Source organism: Microtus oregoni, unplaced genomic scaffold, assembly GCF_018167655.1.
Source record: "Microtus oregoni isolate MIOR12 unplaced genomic scaffold, Mior012 000091F_ref0000469, whole genome shotgun sequence".
In the NCBI taxonomy this organism is placed as follows: Eukaryota; Metazoa; Chordata; class Mammalia; order Rodentia; family Cricetidae; genus Microtus; species Microtus oregoni.
The window spans coordinates 1,874,111-1,886,404 of NW_024544600.1; the positions used below are offsets into that span (position 1 = coordinate 1,874,111).

General features: G+C 44.9%; 1 protein-coding gene across 1 annotated transcript; it reads right to left on the reverse strand.

The window, feature by feature from the left end:
- Krt20 (keratin 20) lies at positions 1-10,356 on the reverse strand. The gene is made up of 8 exons (XM_041643781.1): positions 9,891-10,356; positions 7,013-7,095; positions 4,123-4,279; positions 3,626-3,787; positions 3,325-3,450; positions 2,291-2,511; positions 1,588-1,625; positions 1-696 (listed from the first exon to the last, which is right to left on the reverse strand). The coding sequence occupies exons 1-8, from the start codon at positions 10,287-10,289 to the stop codon at positions 599-601; spliced, it is 1,284 nt and encodes a 427-aa protein (XP_041499715.1). The 5' UTR covers positions 10,290-10,356; the 3' UTR covers positions 1-598.
- Between the last annotated feature and the right edge of the window lie 1,938 nt (positions 10,357-12,294).

The following is a 12,294-nucleotide window of genomic DNA, read 5'->3' on the forward strand; positions in this document are numbered from 1 at the left end:
TGAGTTCAGCAGTTTATTATGAAAAAAAGACACATTCTACCTTTGGTCTAGTTTTGCCCTTAACCCTAGTCCCATTTCAATCGTCATGTGCCTTGCTCTAATTCTGTTCAGCATTTGTGACTGGAAATTCTTTTAAATTATTCAAAGAATGAAGGTGAACCAGGAGAGGTAGCAGAGACAATGGGGAAAGGCCAAACCTGCTTGAAGGAAACAAATCCAATGAGATTTTGTAGGAAGTTGCCTCCATGGAGAACTCGTGGACTCCCTACTGCTGGTTTTAGCAATTCAGAAACAAGAAAAACAAAACTCAAACAGAGAGAGGTTTATTTGCAATTTGCTAGAACGCCTCCAACTGAGAGCTTCAGTACAAATGAAGGGGCCTGTGATGAAGATGGCAGTGATGACGGCTTAAATAGGCTGGTACTCCCAGGTTCAATCTTGCAAGCACTTTTCAGTGCAGAGCGAGAACATTTATATTTAATTACAGAGACTGATACGTAGACTCCCCATCCCACCGTAATCACTGTACAGTGCTGATGGTGTTTTCTGACGGCCACTCTCTCATTTTCAGCTGGAGCAGCCTCCCCTGGGCAGCGGGCTATACCCTTTCTTCCACCTCCTTGATTTCAGAGGACACGACCTTGCCATCCACCACTTCCTCTACCACGGTCTTAATCTTCCTGGTTTTCTTGATATCTGTGTGTGCGTATGAAACATCAGAGGTTGGAACAGGCCCGTGGCTACCCTGTTATACCTTTCCACTTCCAGTTATTGCTGCTCTCATTTATTTCCTCTTCTTAGGGAAAAATAAAAGCCCGAACCTATTCTTTTTCTTGTGTAATCTTAAGTTGACTTTATAAGAAAGCACAGACAATATATCACTCTCCTTAAATTTATATATTCCCCTCCTCCCCCCCTCAGATGGACACAGACACTCTCTAATGAAATCCACATTTGAGTTGTATATATCCTTTTCAGGGTCACTGTCTGAGCAATAATAGCACAGGCTAAGAAATTGCCTTGTCATAGCGACTGTGCCAAGGTCCCCACTTGGAGGGAGACCTTTACATGACATGCAAGATTTTTAGAATCCTGATGTCTTGGGACTTAATTACTCCCAGTTCCACATTCAATAAGAATTTACTCAGCTGCTAAAGTGCTTGCTAAAAAAGTGTAGGGACCCAAGTTCTGGTGCTGGAAGGGAAATCTTTCCTCTTTCTTTCTTTCTTTCTTTCTTTCTTTCTTTCTCTCTCTCTCTCTTTCTTTCTTTCTTTCTTTCTTTCTTTCTTTCTTTTCAAGCTGGAGGTGGTGCTATGCATGTCCTCTGACTTTCATATGGGCGCACACACACACACACACGCACGCACACACACACACACACACAGAGGCACACACACACACAGGCACACACACATGAACACACACATGCAAGCGTCCACTATTTATCCACTAAATAAATAGAAACCTGGTTCTTAATTGTGCTTTTGAGTATCCTCTGTCATTGACCTTTCCTCAGGGACAGACAGTTGCCAGAGGCCTGCTGAGGTCTCCGCATCATAGAATCCTGCACAAGGGCAGAACACTTACCCTTACTTTCCAAAGTGGCCAGCTGGTACTCTGTAGTTCTGTGGTTGTCATTTTTTTTTTTTTAAAGCAAAGAAACAGAAAGAAGGCATTATTTCCTCATCAAAGCTGGGGAACTTCCCTCCATGTCCTTTTGTTGATCAAAGTCTGAGTTGATGGGAGGTTAAATATTATTTTCCTACTTCTGTCCCTTGGACTATTTTTATTCGACACTAGAGTGTTCTACTTTTTAGCTTGGAAAATACACAGTGTCAACACGGACCTGCTTATCATCTACTGGAACTGTCTATAGTGAAGAAAAAACAATTAGGATGGAAGTTCAAATCTATGTTCTCCTGATGTCCTTGGATTTATGTTTGCAAGCAGCCATTTCAGTTCTGCGTGTTTACAAACAGGGTCCCAGGGGCCTCTGTGGCCTGTGGTTTAATTCATGAGTAGTGCAAGGAGTTACTGTGCTTCCAGTTCCACATTCAATAAGAATTAAATCATGTGCCATCCGTATCATTAAGAGAACCATCTTATGACTTAGAGCTACCCGAAGGCCTCATTCAAAGACTATTGATGGTTGGGGTGTTTTATACTATTTGCTATATTTTCATCTCCTCATTGTGTGTGTATAAAATTGCCTTTGTGTGGGGGATTGCCTTGACAAGGACTGTGAAAGAGAATTGCAGACAGACAGGGACATACACCCGAAGGTCTTTACCTTACGTCTTCTCCTTCCAGAAGGCGGCGGTAGGTAGCAATCTCCTGCTCAAGCCGGGTCTTTATGTCCAGAAGGGCATTGTGCTCTTGGTTCTGGCGTTCTGTGTCACTCCGGATCTGCATCAGTTGGGCCTCCAGGGAGCTCAGCATTCCTTGGAGGGCTGCCAACTGGCTGGCATAACGAGCCTTGGTTTCCTCCAGGGTGCGCTCCAGAGACTCTTTCTGAGAGAGGAAGACAAGGAGAGTGTTTCTTATTTGCTGCCTTGAAGTAAGCCACACAACTGTTTTATCTTTTGGGAAGAATTTTTTGCAGCCTTTGGTCACTACCCATTTTCTTGCTTGAAAGTTCTTCCCATCTAGACAGACCCAGCAGCCAGCTACACCTGCCGTCTCTTGGACTTGTTTTGTTTGAGCTTTGTGTTTTCTGTTCCTTCAGTGTGCTGCACTGTGCCACAAGATCAAGATTTACTTCCTTGACCTGGGAGGATGTCATTCTTGCCTCGATGAAGTGCAAGCAAAATTGATAAGGTCTTTTGCTTTCTTTTCTTTCTTTCTTTTTCTGTCTAAGAATCAACTCTAAGAGTTGCCCCACAGCTCAGTTATTTCTCTCTGCCTTCCACCACAAGGACATGAGCCTGACGACTATGTCCCTTTAGCCCAGACTCCGAAAGCAGAAAGCCATAGAATCATCTTGGTAGTGTTGTTGGCATAACTTGAGGTGGCTGATGCTTGCTTAGCCTGAGATGACTCTAATCTTTTCCTAACTTAAAGCTCATCTTCGATTTAAGTTCTCAGATAAATGCAATTTTCCCTGTGAAATCTTCAAGATCTACTCTTTCCCCTGCATTGGTACAGGTCATTACCCTTCCTCTTCTTCTTTCCGTGGTATGACTATTATTAGCTGTTGGACCTGTTTCCTTTTTGGCTCTGCAAGGGGAGAGGTTACTTCTTACAGGAGTCTGTGCTTCTAGAGTTCTGAACACAGGCCTTGGTCAGCACGGACTAGACCGAGCAGGGGAGGCCAGAGGGGCTCACCATGCTGAGGAGAGACTGCAGTTCAATCTCCAGGCCCTGGTAGGTGCGTCTCAGCTCCGTGACTTGCAGGTCGCTTTCTTTCAGCTCCTGAGTGTTCACGGTGACTTCTTGCTGCAGGGCTGCGCTCTAAAGTTCCAAGAATTAAGAAAATGAGCAAAGAGATACTCTTTTGAGAGGAGGGCAGACCAGAAAAGGAGAGGGAAGAAGAAGAAAAAGAAAACAGAAGTGGGGAAAAGAGAAAGAAAACAATAGGCTCTGTCCTGGAGATCAGCGCAACACACCTGCTCACGCTTGGAATTACCTGTTTCTCAAACTGTTCTTTGGCCTCTTGGAGGTTCTTCTGGGCCAAGACTTCGTATTTCTGCCTCATCTCATTCATGATCTCTCCCAGGTTCAGGCCTGGAGCAGCGTCCACCTCCACGTTGACATTGGTGCCCAGTTGCCTGCGAAGGGCATCAACTTCCTGTGGGAGTAAGATTCCTATTGTGTTTAGTCTGAATAATACCCTCAGATCAGACTGGGAGGAAAAAATATAATAAATCTTGTGACTTCCTTCACTGGGCACGAATAATGATGAGAGGAAACAGGAAGAAGGCTTCCTGGGGTCTGGCTCACTCCTTTCAGGTTCTAAGGAAGAGCAACCTCATGCAAAAGGGTGGCTGGCAGGTTTGACATTCTCTCTGTCACCATCAGCACCGCCGCCATCACCTCTTCTTCCTCTTTCTTCTCCTCTCATTTTTATTATTTTGCTATTGGAGCTGCCTCAGCATTCCCTAAACATCCCTGCGACTCTCTCACCTCCTGATGCTCCTTCTGGAGGATGGCCAGGTCCTTATTCAGTTCTTCAATCTGAATTTCCAAGTCGGTCTTTTGAAGGGTCAGGTCATCAAAAACCTTGCTCAAGCCTTGGAGATCAGCTTCCACAGTGACGAGCATCCCCCTCTCAGCCTCATACCTGGGAATGAATTAAGATGCAGGCATAAGAGTCCTTCTACAGCCGTGATGGAGGAGATGATGCAACACAAGATAGGTCAGCTCCTGCACTTTATCTCAACCCCCTTCACATGTTTGTGAAAGTGAATGAGAACATGGGAATCAGGTCATTTGTTCTGTAACAGAATCCATCACTGGGGCTGGAGAGATGGCTCAGTGGTTAAGAGCACTGGCTGCTCTTGTAGAGGACCCTGGTTAAATTCCCAGCACCACATGGTATCTTATAACCACCTGTAACTCCAGTTCCAGGGATTATGATGCCTTCTTCTGATCTTTGTGGGTACCAGGCACACATATGTTGCAAGACATACATGCAGGCAAATGTTTATTCACATAAGAATCTGTATCTATATCTAATTTCTGTTCATTTACACTTTTGAAAAGTGTCTGAATTTAGGGGCTTAGTGGTAGAATGTTTGCATATAAGGACCTGGCTTGATCCCAAGGACTGTGAAAACAACAGGTGATGGAGGAAGGTCATTGGTTAAGTAATAAAGAAACTGCTTGGCCTCATAGGTTAAAACATAGGTGGGAGGAGTAAACAGAACAGAATGCTGGGAGGAAGAGGAAGTGAGGTAAGACTTGACAGCTCTGCTCTCTGGAGCAGAGGCCATGCTCCCATCTTCCAGGCAGACTCCATGAAGCAAGCTGCCAGGTCAGACATGCTGAATCTTTCCCGGTAAGACTGATGCTACACAGATTATTAGAGATGGGTTGATCGGGATATGAGAATTAGCCTGTAAGGGCTAGAGTTAATGGGCCAAGCAGTGTTTAAAAGAATACAGTTTGTGTGTTGTTATTTCTGGTGTAAAGCTAGCAGTGTGGGAGCCAGGCAGGACGAAAAGCAGGCCCGCAGCTCCCACAACAAACAGGCAACAGCAATAAGCCCAAACCAAGCCAACAAAAAAAAATAAATAACAATATCCCAAGTTTAACGAACAACCTCCCCACCAAATACTTCAGAAACTAATAACCCAAAGAGAAATTTTACAGGGTGAGCTTATTTTCATCATTTTGTTAAACAGATGTGTCCGATGTGAGTCATTTTCGTCATTTCTTTTCCTCTGCAACCATCTGGCAAAGACACAAGTTAATACACCAAAGGAAGCCTAAGCCATAACAGAAGAATAGCCCCTGGCCAAGCAGGACTGGGTTCACAAATCTAATAGCGTCACCTTCAGATGTACTTTTTGATTTCCTTCTTTTTCATCTCCATTAGCATCAAAACCCTGTCCTTCTACAGTGCTGTGCCGTTAGTGTGGACACACCATGCAGACTGGGCCAGGAAGCCCTAGTGCTCAGCAATTTGGAGGGAGCATGGTCATGCGAGTGTGTATAAGAAGGTGAACAGTATATGAAGTGGACTAATCATAGATTGGTTCAAATTCTTCGGTTAACTGAATGAGATGGTAAAAACACCAGCATCTGAAAGGTATAGGAGTCACCCATGGAATCTTGCTGCAATGTGGGAGCCAAATGTCTGTTTGGGAGCGTCACCCCACGGAGACCTGTGGCTCTCACATCACAGAAGGGCACATGTGCAGAAATGGAGTTCTGGGTTTCTTTGTTCTTGCTCTGAGTGATAGAATTAGGTTTAGTGGGTGAAAAGGCAGCAGAAACCAGATTACTAAAAAAGACCATTTTAGTAACCAGAGCTGACCAACAACAACAATAGCAATTGCTGGGTGGTGTTCAGAAACAATGGTGGGTAAAAAAATTTTAGCATCCTGGAGGGGGGGGGGCGATGTCTGTCCCCAAGAGTGTTTGCAGGATCACATAGCTTTTAGTATCCTTAAGCTTCACAGTTCTGATATAATGTAATAGAAGTTTCTTAGTTCATCTCAATGTGACGGAATTCTTTCTCAGGACCAGTGAGTTGGTTCATCAGGCAAAGGCACTTGATGGCCACCTGACATCTGGAGTTTTATCCCTGGAACCTGGGTGTTGGAAGGGGAGAAGTGCAGAATGTCCCCTGACCCCCAGAAATGTGCTGTGGCTTCCCCATTTCTTCCTCTTCCTTCCCTATTCCTTTCCCTCTCTCTCCCCCTAACTCCCTTTGATGGAGGAGGTTCATGCGTATATGTGCTACTTTCATTGGTTAATAAAGAAACTGCCTTGGCCCTTTGATAGGACAGAAAATTAGGTAGGCAGAGTAGACAGAACAGAATGCTGGGAGAAAGAAGCAGATTCAGGCAGATGCTATAGCTCTCCTCTCCAAGGTGGACGCAGGTTAAGATCCTTTCTGGTAAGCCACCACCTCTTGGTGTTACACACATTATTAGAAATGGGTTAATCAAGATGTGAGAATTAGCCAGCTAGAGGCTAGAGCTAATGGGCCAAGTAGTGTTGAAGAGAATACAGTTTGTGTGTTGTTATTTCCTGGACTAAGCTAGCTGTGTGGGAGCCGGGTGGGACGATAGCAGACTTTGCCCACAGCTCCTTCTACACCCCTTCTCAATACACATATACATTCTAAATATATGAGAAAAAAGTACTAAAAGGATTTCTTTTTCAGAAAAATTTACCATGGTGCTGGGTGTGAAGGCAGACATCTATAGTAAAGAGGATACTGACTTTGGGGGCCAATGTGAACCACATAGCAAGGTCCTATCTCAAAAACAAAAAACAAGACAACCAACCAACCCGCCAACCCACCCCCACACATCCTACATTTGCTGTGATTTAGAGCACCTACTTCAGTCTGAAGTCATCTGCAGCCAGTTTAGCATTGTCAATTTGCAGGACACATCGGGCGTTTTGCATTTGAGCATCCTTAATCTGAAAAACATAAGAGAGGGAAAGAATGACATTTCCATCAGGGCAGGAGTTTGCAATGATCTTATTTGCCCTCAGAGACAACTGCAATTACACCAACAGTGATGTCCATTTCAAGAATGTCCACGAGAGAATAAGAGGAATGATGACACAGGCCTTCATGTCACAGCGTTAGAACAGGACTCCTCGTCTGGTCCATGTTCTTGTGATCACGGAACCTTATTAAGGGCCTTGTCTGTGGCGCTGTTCATACCCGGAACATGGTTGTAAGCCATTCTCATTTGGTGAGCTCCCACTCCTTCACCTCTCAGCTCTGCCACCATGGCTTTGAGGGGGCGGGGCCTTCACTGATAGCCTTCAGGTCTAGCAGCGGATGTGCCCTTGTTTCTGTCGCTCTGCACAGCCTTCCTCCTATACCCCTCTGAGTGATAGTTGCTTTGGTCCACGCCTGATTCCACCTAAAACACTTTATTTACCGACACATTCATCTCTGTGTGATGCACAGCACTCAGCTAGTGTCTATGAAATAGTGGGTGAATGAGAAGTAGCCATCTGGTCGGAAACAGGTTCTAGGACAGAAGGATGGATACATCCTGGATCTCTCTCTGCCTCTCCCCCCAGTCTCTCTCTCTCTCTCTCTCTCTCTCTCGCCTCCCCCCCCCCCCCTCTCTCTCTCTCTCTCTCTCTCTCTCTCTCTCTCTCTCCTTCCCCTGTGTGTGTGTGTGTGCATGTTCACATGTACAGGTGATTGCATGTGGAGATCAGAGGACAGGCAATTTTGCATGCCATTCCTTGGGTATTATCCACATGTTTGGGGAAGGGCAGGATCCCTCACTGTCCTGGAAATCATCAAGTAGGTCAGGCTGGCTGTTCAGCAAAGCCAAGGCCTCTGCTTGTCTCGGCTTTTCAAACACTGGAATTACACGTGCACACCATCGTTCTCCAATTTTTTTTTCTTTTTTAACCTGGGTTCTGGGAATCGAGCTCAGGTTCTCGGGCTTGCAAGGCAAGCACTGCATTCTTCTCTCTTTTTTTTAATTTTTTTTTTTTTTTAGTTTTTCGAGACAGGGTTTCTCTGTGGCTTTGGAGCCTGTCCTGGAACTAGCTCTGTAGACCAGGCTGGTCTCGAACTCACAGGGATCCGCCTGCCTCTGCCTCCTGAGTGCTGGGATTAAAGGCGTGCGCCACCATCGCCCAGCTAGCACTGCATTCTTTAAGATGCATGCGGACTGGAAGTCCATTCCTAGAAAACATTAGAATGATCCATCTCTTTCAGTAGCTATTCCTGGAGAGAGGTCCCTTGAGAGACGTCCAGCTAGTAGGTACTAGTAGCTGCTCCTAGGTATTGTGGATAATCCCCAAGTCAATTGAGAAGCATCAACCTTGAGAGAAGTGCTGGAGAACAATCGGTTTGTATTTGGAATGTGCTTCAGGGAAAGCCCGAAGAAACACTCTGATGAGGGTGATGTAATCACCTTAGCTTCGTGAACTGATCCTTTCTGTGAAATCTGAATCAAACTGCACTGATGCCTGTAATACAGCTCAAGAAAAGAGGTCCACAGGGACTCAATGGCCTTTGCCCTAAAGGGGCAACGATTTTAAATATAAGCATAAGAGAAAGCACCGCTTTCCTTGATTAGATAAGAATGGTGTGTGCTGTGCTTGGCATCTTCAGTCAGGAGCAAAGTCTCCCACTTCTGCTCCACTGGGTTTATAAAAGAGAGAGAGAGAGAACCCCACCTATCTCCGATGACAGAGGGTCAGACTGAGATAGGATTGCAATAAATTTGAATTGGGGGCAATAGACCATTTCATTATTGCCTAAGTGCTTTATAAAATGCTTGGAGATGGTTAGCAGATATTTAAACAGGGCATTAAAAAAGTCCAGTTATCAGAACTGTGCATAGTGGCTAATCCCAGTGCTGAGGACATAGAGGCGGGAGAGTGATGAGGTCTAGACTAGTCTGGGATACACGCTGAGGGCTTGGACTAGCCTGGGATACACACTGAGGGCTTGGACTAGCCTGGGATACACACTGAGGGATTGGACTAGCCTGGAATACACACTGAGGGGTTGGACTAGCCTGGAATACACAGTGAGGGCTTGGACTAGCCTGGGATACATGGTGAGGGCTTGGACTAGCCTGGAATACACAGTGAGGGCTTGGACTAGCCTGGGATACACGGTGAGGGCTTGGACTAGCCTGGGATACATAGTGTGGGCTTGGACTAGTCTGGGATACACAGTGATGGCTTGAATCAAAACCGATTCCTTCTATCCATCCAACCACCCATCTGTCAGTTAGTACAGAAACCGTTAATATCTGCATTTTGCCTCCACTCTGAACTCTTTTATTATTTATACCCACAGTAGGATGATATTTGAAATATAAGGTTATATAAATGAAAAAAGAAAAATCTCTTTTTAATTCATTTGAGTCTTGAAAGTCAATAAAGACTAGGGGGAAACCACATAGAAACCCTTGAAGTTCTTCTGAAAATGAGATTATTCTCCCTGAGGACCTGACATTGTCAACCATGGCAAAGACACAGACTGTAATTTTGGGTGATAAAAGTATCATATTTTATATGCAATTAGGTTGAAATTTTAGAAAAAAAGTGTGGTTTAAACTCATCCTTTTAACTCTGATACCACTTGATAAAATACATTTTTTTTTAGTTATAAATTTCAACTTAATTTGCTTTGTATGTTAGGGTTCACCTACCATATACACCCATCCCCCTGATCTACTATGCAACTAAAACAGAAATGTAGATACACAGGCCTCATGACTTACCTGGTTTTGCAGGTCTTTGATTTGTGCGTAGTAGGGACTGTAGTCCCGGACGGTGCTAGGTGCATTGGCTTCATACCACTGCTTGATCTGGGCTTCAAGTCTGGAGTTGGATTGCTCCAGGGACCGCACTTTTTCGAGGTAGCTGGCCAGCCGGTCATTGAGGTTCTGCATTGCTAGTTTCCCGTTGCCCCCAAACATGTCCCCTCCGCTGCTATAGCTCACTACGGTTTTGGAGACGGAGATGCGAGTGCCGTGGCCTCCAGCTCCACCATAGACACTGGGTGCAGCCGCCAGACGCTGCATGCCCCCCTTCCTATATAGGGAGCCACTCATGCTAAGTGCTGGGCCTTGTGAGGAGGAACTCAGACTTCTGTGAACACTTCGGCGACTGAAATCCATCTGGGATCCTGGGAGGCAACACCTGCAGCCTGGAGTTGGAGCACAGCCTGTCTGTCTCACGGCGCTGTAGAGCTGACCTTTTATAGAGTTCAGGCGAGACACACCTCCGCTGCTGCCATGTCACCTCAGGAGTGACACAGTCCACCCTCCTACTCCCCCTCCTTTTTGTACAGCAATATGTTCAATATCATTCCCTAAATGACCACTAGAGGCGCTTCTTAAAGGCTTTTCTGGGGGTGGGGTCTGTATTCCTTTTTAGTAAACACAGGGAACAAAAAGAATGAGGAAGGGGTGTTCTTTCAGCTCTTGCACCTGCCCTGGCAGGTTTTTTTTAATCATCCCCGTATACAAATAAAGAATATTTACAATCCATATGAATAATTTAGGCCTTGAACGAGACATCTGCGGGGTCATGATGGCAAGTCACACTGGTGAGAACAAAGGCTTGATCGAATGATGAATTGCTTTTCAGAGCCTCTGTTTTTATGCCCCCCCCTTTTATTTGCTTTTAAGTTTATCCTTGATTAGAACTTATATTCTAGTCTATTGAAATATCTTGGATGAGGCTGGGTGTTCTGGTGCACACCTGTAATTCCAGCACTTGGGAAGCAGAGACAGGAGGATCACTGCAAGTTTGACGCCAGCCTGGTTTAAGTGAGGAGTGCCAGGTTAGCCCGTGCTGTGTAATAAGACCATGTCTCAAAGCATGTAAGCGTGTGAGTCCACACACCACAGACACACACAGAGTGTGAGAATTGAATCTGGTGAATGTGTGAGTTTGTAAAAGAGTACAGGTGGCGGCGTGGAGTTGATTTTGGAGTTAAAAAGTACTTTATATAGTAGTTTTAGAAAATGCCATATATATATGTATATATATACATACATACATATATACAATGTATCTTGATAATATCTACCCAACAGTCCCAGAAGTTCCCCAACACATTTTCTATTCAACTTCAATCCCCCTTTAAAAATAACCTATGTATCTAATTAATGCTGCCTGTGTGCTTATAACTGTATAGGGGTGTGGACAACCTGTCAGTGGCCATATCTCCAAAGAAAATTCAATCCTCTTCTTGGCTCCAAGCAGCCCTCAGCTGCCAGGAACTCCTAGGCTGGGGCAGGAGCCTTGAGAACCCCTCCTGGGTATTTTCTTTGTCCTTTCTTAAAAAGAAAACTCTATCATAAAAACCTTGCAAATATCATCTAATGGTTGAAAATGCTTTTAAAATTTTAAATGAGTGAGAAACCAGTTTTTATACCTGGTATGTTGCATGCAGGAGCCTGCCTACCCTGTTGGAAGCCAGCTAGATACCACCAGGAGATGCTTTCTGTTTCTACCAGCCTGACACATTGGAGCTGCCTCCCAGGATCTTGCTTCTCCTTGCAGATTCCCACACTCAGAGCCAAGTGATTCCTCGAGAAGAAAGGTTTCAGGTGGCCACAGGGACGCACACACCTAACTTCCTAGAGGCTGCTGATAAAAGAGGGTAATTATTATGAACTTTGGCCACCCAATCTATTGATTTGTTTGAATAGAAACGTTCCTTCCAGAGCCTGAATCTGTTTCTGTTCAGGAGGATTTGCTGATTCTTCCGTGCACACATGTGGGCACTGGCTCCGCGGTGGGGACCTGATGATGAGCACCCACTGAGTGTTGAGGAATGAGTGCGTTTCCTCCTAAAGTCCTTTCCACTCAGACTCCCGACTGAAAACATCTCCTTCTACTTTGAAGCATTCATGTCATTTCTTTAAGTCGAATTAATTAGAAGGGCTTGGGAAAGCCACGGAAACCACAGCAGATTCCCATGTTAATGCTAACTTGACTGGAGATCCGAGTATGACTGAAGCAAGCAGGCACAATGTGTGTACACACACACAAGGAAGTACATCTGGAATCTGCTTATGTTGCTTTCCCTAGTAATTGTCTTCTAAGATAGAATAAGATTGAATTGTTTCTGTCTTTTAGATACCTTGCCTTCAAGTTACAAATCAGTTACGG